We start from the raw sequence: 12,041 nt of genomic DNA on the forward strand, positions 1-12,041 counted from the left end.
TGCAAAGAATCATTTATCAAGAGAGTTAATGAACAAGTTACAATATTCAACAGAGTTAGTACAAAATCCATCAACCAAACTGATACTGACTTCTGTGAAAAAATGTTGTGCACTCTTTGAAAACCAAGAGCAAAGCATTTCAAAACTGCACTAGCTGATCCATCAAAATGCAAGTAAGCCAAGAAATCTCAAGCAGCACTATTTAAGACCTCTGTGCACTTTACCTGTTTCCCATGTACCAGCAAAGTAGTAATATGTGGGGCTATAGAGGAAGCAAATTTCTGTGTAAATGCAGCACTGTAGCGTACCATCAACCTAGGTATGCCATATGACAATCATAAAAGAGAAATGAAAAATAAGACTTTACATATTTTAGTTTTACAACATGCCTCAGTTTTCTAAGTATTAAAAATACCAACAATGAAAACATTTGGTTTATAAGTGGATACAGGTCCATTTCATTCTATTAACAGACTAAAACTAAAACTGAAATAGATTCTTATATTTATGTGGTTAATATCTTTTCGAAAAAACACCTTATTGATTAACAGTATTTACAAGGTGAGAGTGGGCTTCATCTTAGGCTCAAATCTTATTTTCTATACTAAATAATGAGATTTCTATTCAACTTTCAGTCCGAATAGAGCAATTACTCAAACTACATGTAAATACTATACTTTACTTTCCCAGCCCTTTAAACATTATTTTAGTAAAGCCATCATTAACCCAAATTCCTTCGGGAACAATAAGCAGTAAACTACATAAATGTATCTACTTTTGTTATTAATTTAATGTTTTTGACCACCAATCTTGCTACTGAAAGCCATTATTTTATACTGTTGTAACATTCTCCCCGAAAGACGACCATGTCAATTACCCTACTAATTCTAATTTTTTTTATTTGACTAGTACTTTATGTTTATCATGCAATTTGTTAAACGGACATATTTTAACACAATTCTGTAAGAAAAAGTAACACCAGTCACCCCGATTTCAGGGACAATGTCGACAATCACAGTTTATACTAATGGGTCCTCAGATGGCTACAGACCAATTTGTGAAGAATAACATTTACTGCTCTGATCACTGAGCCATTTGCTTTGTGATATACTTGTGACAGGAACAGCTACTCACATATAAATGTATTTCCATTTGTTTCTTTATGTAAGAGAGATAGACTAGATCTTCAGCTGGTGTAAACTGGTGTGGCTGAACTGAAGTCAGCAGAACTGTTCTTCTTTACATTATCTATCTGGCCTTATGTTTTGTAAACAGGCTGAAAAACAATATTTATCTATCAAACAAAAATGAACACACAAAGATATTATATACAAACCAGAGCTTTTTGCTGCCAGCTCGTCTATAGATTCTTTCAATATGGTCAGAAACAGTACCTAAACACATGAAAAAAATAAAAGCTGTAGTGGCTTTTATTCAGCAACAATAAAATAAGTTTGATAGAGACGTTAGTTCATTTTGGACCAGATTCAGTAAAGCACTTAAGTACATGTTTAATTTTAAAGTTTGAATTTAACCTGACACTGCTCAAGTAACTCTGACTAATTTTAGTCAAACCTGTTGGGAGACCATAAGAAAACTCAAATCAAATGTTCTACAACATTTTATAATTTTCGCATAAGCAGCCAGCTAAAATAAATGTAACATAAGAAAATAAAGTTGGTTTCTTTTCTGTTGCCGGGTATATAATAACTTTTCCTAATTGTGAGTTATTGGCTTATTTTGCAACTATTTTCTTTTTGATGACTACCTTGAAGGATCTCTGAAGATTTAAATAGACAAAACATGGGCATTGGTAAGAATGTCCACAAAATGAAGTCTGATTGCTTTATTACAAATAGACTGGTAATGCAGCAGCAGTTATATTAGCTAAGTATGCATTACTATACAATATTGCTCAGAACTAGTTTCTACATCACCATCACTCAACTCCACAGGGCCTGGTGCACTAAGTTAGCCTCAATGGCAAAGGATTGAGAACCTAGAGTTGCACTGGGGACCACTGCGTGAGATAGAGTGGGTGCTGATAACCATTCAATTCCTTAGGCTTGAAATATCCATCAGATTAAAAATTCATAGGTGGGATGCACTTATTTGTACCCCCCAAGTGTAGCAGCAACCTCGCTTCAAAAGGCAATTCGGGTACATGGGAGAGTTGAACTGCAAGATCATAGCTTGTGGATATGTAGATCTGAAGGCCCTGGGCATGTCAGCTGGAAGGACTTAGGTCCTTCAAACCATTATTGGTAGGAAGTGGCGGTTAGGCAGGAAGAGAATATTTTATTTATTTATTGTGTACAACACATATTCAGTGTTTAATGTCAATCTCACTGCTCGTGTGGGATAGCATAAGAAATTGGCTGGCAGGGACTCTAGTCAATGATTTGTATTGTTTAATGCAAGATCAGTAGTTAATAAGGTTATCACCATCCACTACTTCATCTTGGATGAGGCCTCTGATTGCACATATTAGTACTATCTGATCAGAAGGCAATGCAGGAATTTTATTAAGCCCAGAGGTCTCCAGATGGGTATTTGGTTCATTATGAGCTGAGGATCAGGGAGATGAGGTGATTGTATTGGTTGCCACTAATCTTGAATATGGGAGGTTTCCTATGAACATTTTCCATTAGAGCAAGAAACTATATATTCAAAGTAATGACCACAGAAAGCTACTGAAGTGTCTAAGTCCACAACAAAGTACTTTCCAGACAATTTGGGGTGGTGGGAGGGTGCACACCTCCCTGATGTTCAGAAGTAGACCATGTGTCTGGATGCAGTGGCCTAAATTCACAAAATCTTAGTATTACATTGAAACATGTTTTTACAGTACAATGAATCAATCTTTCATACATCCTTTAAACCTGTCAAAAATGCACGTGTTCTGGAACACCCTATTTAGGGCACTCTCAAAAACTTTAAGAGTTGCTATCTTTCCTGACCCAAGCTTGTGTATTTTAGGGGTTCTGAATGAGTTGGTATTACCAGTTAACATTAAGAAATTGACTGCAGTAACTATTTTAGTGACCAAAAAAGTTATTTTGAGAAAATGGAAATCTGCAATTCCTCCCTCATACACCGACTAGCTTAGTGAGCTCTCTACTACTCCATTAATGGAAAAATGATTCTGTCTAATGGAAACACTTGGAAGAAATATGAGGGTGTCTTGTCACACATGAAACTACTGCATACTTTTGCAGTTTGGTATATATTAATCCCTGATGCTCAGAAGATATATTCTCACTTATTTATCTATTTAGTCACTTTAGTAACTGATGCCCTGCATGATCTCTATGGATTAAGGTTTTTTTGTTTGTTTGCTTGTTTTTTGTTTTGTTTTTCCGGGTTTTATAAATAACGAACATTGAATTTTGTTATTTATATATCTCCATCTAGTGCATATAGTGATATATGTTTTGTTTTGTGTTTATATTATATATAAAACAATAAAAATAAAGTCAAAAAAATAAAACACAATGAAGCATGTTGTATTTTTTAGTACTTTCCAGGATGTGTTTTATACAGCAATACTGCATGTAAAGTATATTTATACTAGAAGTGCCAAGTCTCCATCATGTGCACTAACATAGAATTAGACCATCCTCAGGTAAAGCCCTGTGAAATGAAGTGGTGGGTAAACTATAATACCCTAAGATTATCCAAGGGAGAAAATGTGAAAGAGTCCTAATTCCACCTCTGATTGCCTCTTTCTCTGGGATGTATGTGTAGGCTGAGGGGTGGGGAACAGTTTACAGCAGCCCTTGAAAGGGTACAGCATAGCTCCACCCACTCCCCAACCCTTATTTTCTCCTTCCCATCCACTTGCTTCCTGAGGGCAGTAGAGCTGGTCCAAATCTAGCATTATCTAGGTTAGCATTACTGGGTTATTGCTAGCTTATGTTTTGTAATGTCTTATGTGTATTTAACTCCTGCATTTTAATACAAAACTCTGATATAAAGCTGAAGCAGGATAACCTCTATAGATAATATTCTGAAATAAAATCTGATTTCACAAAATAAGGAAAATAAAACAAAATCATCAATATAAGATTGCTGATACATTTCAGACAGAGGCACAGGCACACACAACCTGTCTTCAGCTTCATTTTATTATACAAAATCAAACCCTTTCTGACAAAAATTGCTTGCTCAGACTTATGAATAGACAACAACATGCTGCATGTAAACAATTTAAAAGAGTTAATAGATTTAACAGCTCATTCCACTCTACAGTATATTGATGTGCATTTTCCATTAAAGCAAAAACTGCTTTAATAGAGAAGAAAATAGCTACACAACTTTTTCTAACCATGTCTATTATTCATGTTCATTAGAACTACACAGAAAACTGCCTCCTCTAATATTTAGAATAGTCACATGAAAGGATATCTGACCTTCCTTGGTGATGAAATTCGGTCCTTCCCTTTTGAGCAAAATACTCAACAGAATTGCTTGACTTGCTAGGCAATTGCAGTCCTAAAAAAGAACAACTTTCAGATTTAAATGACTAGCAAAAGGCATCACAGTTATTACAAATTCCACACGAACCAGAAGACAATTGTTTTAGCAGTACTATACAACACACATTTCAAGGAGAAAGTCTCCCCTTCCCATAAATTCTAAATCTTCATTTGGTCCCCCTATAATTAGTAACCAAATAGCCAATTTTAGGTTTTCAGTGGGACTTGAGGGCTCTCGGCACCTTACCAGATCAGGACCTTAGTGATATACCCCAGTTATATACTCATCTCGATCTTCATTTTCTATCTCCTCTGAAGGAAAGAGTGGCACAGCAATACCGACAGAGTTTGGTAACTCTCTTTTCACTGCTGCTTTAGAATGGCTTTTTTTGGGACATATATTAAGGTTCAATAAAGTTGCACTGCTGGGCTCAAAAAGATCATTCGTGTCTTGGTGCCCTGGGCCTCTACCATTTGCAAAACAAATGCTTGTAATCAGATGACTAATTGACATGATAGTTTTCCAAGTTCCCACTAAGACAGAATATTGAAATGTGAAATATTCATTGTTGGTTTCTAGGTACAGGAAAAATACCCAATTGAAACTTATAGTTGATCTTACAGTCAAAAGTCACTAAAAGGTCATCAGTCTATCTTAGTATCAGAGGGGTAACTGTGTTAGTCTGGATCTGTAAAAGCAGCAAAGAGTTCTGTGGCACCTTACAGGCTAAGAAACATATTGGAGCATGAGCAGCTCATGCTCCAATATATTTGTTAGTCTATACGGTGCCACAGAACACTTTGCTGCTTTTACAGTCTGTCTTAGTGGATTTCAACCATTCAGGGTTTTTTTGTTTGTTTTTGGAGCTGCAGTCTAGGTATGAGGTATTTATTCATATGGGACACAATCATCTCTCCCCCTTTAGAACATTTCAGGTGTTAGCAGAAAAAATTGATAAGGATTTTATTAAAAGGAGTATGGAAAACTGTTAATCAGAATGCGGCAGCTCAGAGGGTTCTGTGGCATCTGGGGAGAGAGCTATAATGAGGAAAGACTCTAGAAACAAAAATCAGTACAGGAGAGTTCTATTTAAAAGCTTCAGAGAACAATTATATGGATTCAAAGAATTATTGACTGTTTCCAGATGCATTAGATAAAAAATGTTGATGGATGCTCAAAGAATGCCAGACCTCCACTCCACCTAAGCCCTTCTCTGTTTCCCTTCCCCATAGTCCATTCCTTCCCTCCTCTCCCTATTTATGTATGTCTTCTCCTGTTTTATTACCCCCACTCTAACATGTTATCTCTACATAGTATTGTCTGGTCTTGCAGCTTTGACAAGCTGTACAATTGCATTATCGTATAATTCTATTAAAGATCCCGTGAAGCATGTGGTATTTGGAAATATATACTAGCTATAAGTCATTTACCTTTTTGTACTTTTCATTATCTGTTTCTTTATGAAAAAAAACATCAATAAACATTTAATAAAAAAATAAAGATCCTGGCCAAGAAAACTGCTGGGAGTGGCTGCTGGGGTGACAATGTTAACCACATTCATCTGAAGAACGTGCTGTTAACTAGCAGAATTAAAACAAGCAAAATATAGTCTGATGGAAACTAGAACTAAACTGTAGAACAATTTCTCCAATTTTCTTACATGCAGTTTCTGAAGAATCTCGTAAGTTGACCTGTTTTTCCAGTCATTAATATTTACTTCTGGTTGTTGTTCGAGTTCAGAAACATTTGGAGTACTAGTTTGTCTCTTGACTTTTGAATGTTTTGGAAGTTCCAGCTCCTCAAAACTCTTAAATTCGGGAGGCCTGAAAAAATAATTATTTAATTGTCCACAGTTGGGAAGATATTTTAATTGTGAAAAACACTGTAATTAGATCTCCCACATATCCTTACTCTTCTGTTTCACTGATTCGTAGAAAGTCAAGTTGTTCAACAACTGCTCCAGATATTAATGTCTGGGGAGGAAAAAAAAAGAAGCACTCAGCAAGACAGTATCAGTCTGTACAATGCACATACCAATTCTGAGATCAGCAACATAACAAATTCCCCCCTACTGAACAGGAACATTTGAGTTAGACTTATAAGAAACTGCTATATTTTAAAATACCAATTTCTCTTTAGTTTCATGCACCTTTTCCTGTTCATGAGTAGCAAGTATAGTATGTTATCACCACAAACCAAAATAGCTTAGGAAGGCCTTGTTTCTACAATTACAGAAAAACTGGTTACATACCCTACAGCAATTGTGGTTCTTTGAGATGTAGTCAGTGTGGCTCCCATTGTGGGTGTGCAGGTACCTCACGTTGCTGAGGAATCCAAAAAGCAGGGATAGAGAGCAAGTCATGGGAACATACTGACATCATCATCCTGAAGAACCACAGTTATTGTAAAGTAGCCATTCTCTCCTCTTATAGTAAGCATTAGTGTGCAGAGGGGCACCAAGAGGGGACAGGGCAGGGGACCCAGGCCCACCTTTGGCCATACACAGCAGAGGCAGGAGCTGGAGATGGTGACTCCTCAGCACATCTGAGCCCAGCAGCATGCAGAGAGTAGGCTTAGCTGTCGGCATGCATAGCAGAGTGTCCCCCGGGGTACCAAGCCCAGCTGCAGCCATTGTGTGGCCAGCCAGCCCTCACCCAGGCAGCCAGAGCCCAAGCCTCCCAGCTCCAGAAATCATAACTCTGGGGCCTTCTCTCCCCAGGAGCTCCACAGTTGCCTGGGGTGGGGGAGCAGGTCTTGCCCCCAGTCAACCTCCCCCAAGGAGGGGAATCCCCAGGGCCATAATTCCTGGATCTGGGTTATTTAATTGCTTTTTACATTTATCTTGAATGAAGAGCACCTGTTATGCCCACAAGCTTCAATAAGGTTTCACCCAACTCCCAGCATAGCAAATCTATTGGGATTCCTTATTCTAAGTCATTCCTTAGTCTAGAAGTACTTCTCTCTTGTCCCCATACATATGTACACACACACACACACACTTCTACAGACAAATATTTGCACGCTCTCTCTCTCCCGCTCTCTTTCTCTCATAACAATGTTAAGCTTCTGTCATTAATATTTTAGTATGCTTACTGATTACAATTAATAAATTTAATATTCATATGAATATGAAAGGACTTTCTTAAAAAGCATTATGTATTGAGAGTTGTCAATAGGAGAAAAAAACTGGATGCATGTCCTGTGAACTTTTAAACTCAGTTTCCATTCTGCAATTTATAGTAAAGTTGATTGTGAAAATAAAAAGCTGCTTGTTTTTTGTTTTGTTTTTTATTGCTGATTTCCCCCAGTCATCTTTCTGACATACATAATCCTCCAGAACACAGCTGATGATGGAAGCAGTTACAGACCATGAAAGTAAAAAATATTAAGAACAGTCCTGGAAACCATACAAATTATTTGTAGGCTTGGAAGGATTAGGTTTTTAATAAGTAACTGTTAATTTTACTAGACATATATAAACAGACAAAAAGTATTTCCATCAATAATAACTGAAATTTACAGTTAGGCAAAGAAAAATGCTGCTTGAGAACTATTAGAGTTTGATTTAAAAATATTTACTTTGTATATTTTGACATGTGGACAATTTAAGTTTTAATGGTTATAAAGTTTAAACTTTTTGAATTTCAACATCTACTGTCATTAAATAGATATTGTCTGTCAAAATTATAAAAAAATAAAATTTGAATTCTGCCAAGCCTAATTATATGCTGCCTGAAAGGATGAATACATTTTAATGTACATGTCACAAGCAAAGATTGTACACCCCCTTTTGTGAATTAAGTTTTTAAAGCCTGTACATGTTCAGACATGTGCATACAAATGTACACACTCAATATAAATTATGAAAAAGCAGTATACAGTATATTGTTTTAATAGATGATGCGTTACCACCTTTTTGCAATCTCAGCCACTTTTTCAGGACTTTTTCCTCTTTACGAAGTGCACAGTTTCCAAAATATGACACTATATTCAGGAAATTAAATGACTGAGCTTTTGCACTTCATGTAGTGGAAATTCTTGCATTTTCTGCACATTTGGCATAATATATCAGCTGACCAAACTGCATGATAAGTTTGTAAGACAATTCTTAGACTAAAGGAACATATTCACTATTTTCTATCTAACAAATAATTCTCAGTTGATCAGCAGTGCCTACAAATTTTGGGTGAGAAGGGGGAAAGGGGATAACAAGACTTCCTAAAATTCTACAAAACCTCAAATAAACGTTTAGAATTGAGAGGAATCAAAGATTCAAGATGATTCCTATTTCACCCAAATCAGTTTCCCCATCCTTAGTTTAAAAGTATAGTAGGAAGTAAACATTCACTGTATCATAGTTAATATACTATAAACCTAACCTAGTCAGTATATATTATACTGAATCCTGGGGAAATGATTACTTACCTTCACAGCTACTTTAACAATATATTCCTGGAAAAATCTCAGTAGGTTTTCAAAGAAATATATCATGAAGAGATACTCAGGGGTGTGGGGCAGAGTATGTAACCTTATTTACTAGTGTTGCATTGGTCAACAATGCTCATCTCTAATTTTTGGTGCCCATGATTGGAATTGGATGGTGAAAACCCAGAGCACACAGAATATCAAGACACAGCACAACACAACCTTGATGAAAACCATCCTAGAGCCAAGCCAGTTAAAAAGGTTACTGAAATGTTTTTGCACCCTTCATGAATAAGAAAGACAACATAAACAGCAATGATTGTCAAATAGATACAACAATTCTAAAAGGCTTATTAATTATGTAAAGAATCTTCAAGGAAGGGAATTGAATGTGGAGTGGAACAATGGTTTGCTGAGGACTTTGAAATAGGACATTGTGTAAAATCATGTAAGAGCACACTGTGTAGATAATGTTTGAGAAATGTTTCTTGTGACAATATATCAGTTTAATAAAATACAAAGTAATAAAAAGGAGGCATTCCAGATAAACATCAAAAGCCCCCTGGAACCTGCAGGCAGCACTCTGCATGGATTGCAATGACATTTACATCAGGAACTCTAACTTACCATAGCCAGAGATTTTATGAACTAGATGTGACTGCTGTAATTTACCATTTTTCATTTAAATAGTCATTGAAAGCATTTGTTAGAGCTAGGAATGTTCTCTTTGTAATTTTAACATGTTAGCTGGTTGCGGTAAACCCTAGTCTCCCCCTTAAAATTTATCTTGAACAGTTAATGTATTAAAACTGACTAGAATTTTAATGTTAGTTAACATGTGAAACACACACTTTTCCCTGCTGTTGATATGGCCCAGAATAGAGTCTTTAACCCTTGATATCAAGGACTTGCCCTTTTGTGATAAATTCCACAAGACAGATGGCTGGAAGTAAAAAAATAAAATAGATTCCCTGCCACATTAAAAGGACCTTTGTAGAAAATATCAAAGCCCTGTGCTCCTGCTTAGAGAAAGCATGATTTATAGTGTGCAGAAACTGAACAAAGGGCTTGAAAGAAAAAGCAGAACCCTTGACTTTATCTCATCTTTAATTTTATAACACTCAGTTAGGTATTAAAAAGTCACAGGAGAAACCAAAGAATTTTGATGGAATAAAAATGTCTATAGAAATAATTCACAGTTCATGGACTAACACAGACTAATGCCAGAGTATGAATGCAACATTTAGAAGAAAAGAAGAAAAAAAACAAACAATACCTGCACTCTATCAGCATGAACCTTCACTCCTCCAACAACTCCCTTTTTAAAGGCTGCCAGCATATCTAATATTGGATTGAATCTGCTTCCCCTATAATTTTTAAAACGAACACATTAATATTAAAAATGTGAAAAATCACATTACAAATAATTATCTTCACATGTATTCCATACCTTATGTTATCTTCACGGATAAGCACGAGGAACAGGGGACGACCATGCATTTTCCAATATTGCTTAATGAACTGTAATGCATTCTAGGTAAACATAAAAATGTATGTGATTCATGCCAGGAAACATACAGTACAATATATTGTAACTATAACAAACAACCTAAAATAAAGGGTACTGCTATACACCCAACAGATTTCAAATCCCAAACAATTAATCAATTTTTTCAGTTACGTATTTATTTTTTTCTGAAGAATGTAAGCCATTTGCAGAGACTACATAGCCACAGCTTTATAACAACACTGCTCTCACTATAGGTGAGGCACAAACCAACCAAGTCATCAGTCTGAGCAGAATGAAATATTGGATTACATCTATTGATCTGTATAAATAGGATTCTGATGTGAATAGTGAGTGAAAGCACAGGGGTGATAATTGGCACCTTTTATACACCAGAAGTAGCTGCTGCAGTCCAGGTCATTTCACTGTGAGGATGGGGGAATAGGGCAGGTGATGTTAGCACTAGAACTGGGTGACATTTTTTTCAAATAGAATATTTGCCAAAAATGCAGTTTCAGGTCAATTGAAACTATTCACCTATTTGACATGAATTCACTGGTTAGTTTCATTAAAAAAAAAAAAAAGTCAGGATAGATTCATAAGGGGGCCTTAGGTGCCATTTTCGAAACTGAAGAGGGTCTGATACTTGATAGCCCCATGGTTAGAACACTCACCTGGAAGTGGAAGACCCAGATTCACATCCCCACTCTGCCTGATTTGAACTTGCAGATGAATGCCCTACCCCTAGGACTAATACGTATTCTAGGGTGGGTCTCTCTCAATTTCTCCTGTTGATGCTGTCCCACTTTGCATAAATAATTAAATATTCAACTGACCTGAGAGAGAGGAATGACCCTAGAGCCTGGTGGCTAGGGCACTGATTTGGGATGGGGCACAGCCAGGTTCCAGTCCTTGCTGCAAACTGAACAACCAGTTATTCACATAGTTCTAATCTGCACCGCTGCCCTTAACTGTGTTTCACCCAAGGAAGGCAAGTTTTAATTTGTGGCCAGGACTCCAGAAAAGCCCCACCAGGTGAGGCTTTCAATCAAAGCATCCCTTACGTGAACTGGCCATGTCCCTTGCCCCAGCCAAAAGTATCTGCCTTTGGGGCTTGTGCTTGCCAGTTTCCCTGGAAAACGGGTTCGCACATGTTGTGCCACCGCATTCTCACCCCCTACTGAAGTTAGCTTTCTGCCACCACAGAACATCCACTAGGGTCTGCACTGGTTTAACAGTATATTAATGCTAATATTTGCATTGTTCTTCCCACCATAACTTTGCTTGTCTACTTTATATAGTAAGGTATACAGACTATATATTTTTTCATCTCCCCTTTTCAATCCTACATTTCATCAAACCTTTAGAACCGCACAATTTATTCTTAATATAGGACTTATTTCATCAGGTTGCATAAGATAAACAACAGATAAATACCTTAATGTCATCAATCAACAGCATAACATCCTGAGACATGTAGAAGTCACTTAGATCAAAAATGATTGGGTAGCAAACAACAGTCTTTCCTAGTATTCGATAAATCTGTAGGGAGAAAAAGCTAACATTACCCATTTCTTTAAAATACATGAAACTAACATTAATACAGTTTAAAAAGTGAAAACACAGATGT

At 36.6% G+C, this 12,041-nt stretch overlaps 1 protein-coding gene across 6 annotated transcripts in view; it reads right to left on the minus strand.

The window, feature by feature from the left end:
- The window catches only part of PHKB (phosphorylase kinase regulatory subunit beta), a 205,777-nt gene that overhangs the window by 27,526 nt on the left and 166,210 nt on the right, over positions 1-12,041 (minus strand). For all 6 annotated transcript variants that reach the window (XM_044987605.1, XM_044987603.1, XM_044987602.1 and 3 more), the window contains 7 exons: positions 11,849-11,953; positions 10,355-10,437; positions 10,181-10,271; positions 6,391-6,452; positions 6,140-6,302; positions 4,413-4,494; positions 1,337-1,394 (listed from right to left, as the gene is read on the minus strand). In XM_044987605.1, coding sequence (XP_044843540.1) covers positions 1,337-1,394; positions 4,413-4,494; positions 6,140-6,302; positions 6,391-6,452; positions 10,181-10,271; positions 10,355-10,437; positions 11,849-11,953 — 644 coding nt within the window. The remainder of the gene's footprint in view (positions 1-1,336; positions 1,395-4,412; positions 4,495-6,139; positions 6,303-6,390; positions 6,453-10,180; positions 10,272-10,354; positions 10,438-11,848; positions 11,954-12,041) is intronic.

This window comes from Mauremys mutica, chromosome 14, assembly GCF_020497125.1.
Source record: "Mauremys mutica isolate MM-2020 ecotype Southern chromosome 14, ASM2049712v1, whole genome shotgun sequence".
NCBI classification, from domain to species: Eukaryota; Metazoa; Chordata; order Testudines; family Geoemydidae; genus Mauremys; species Mauremys mutica.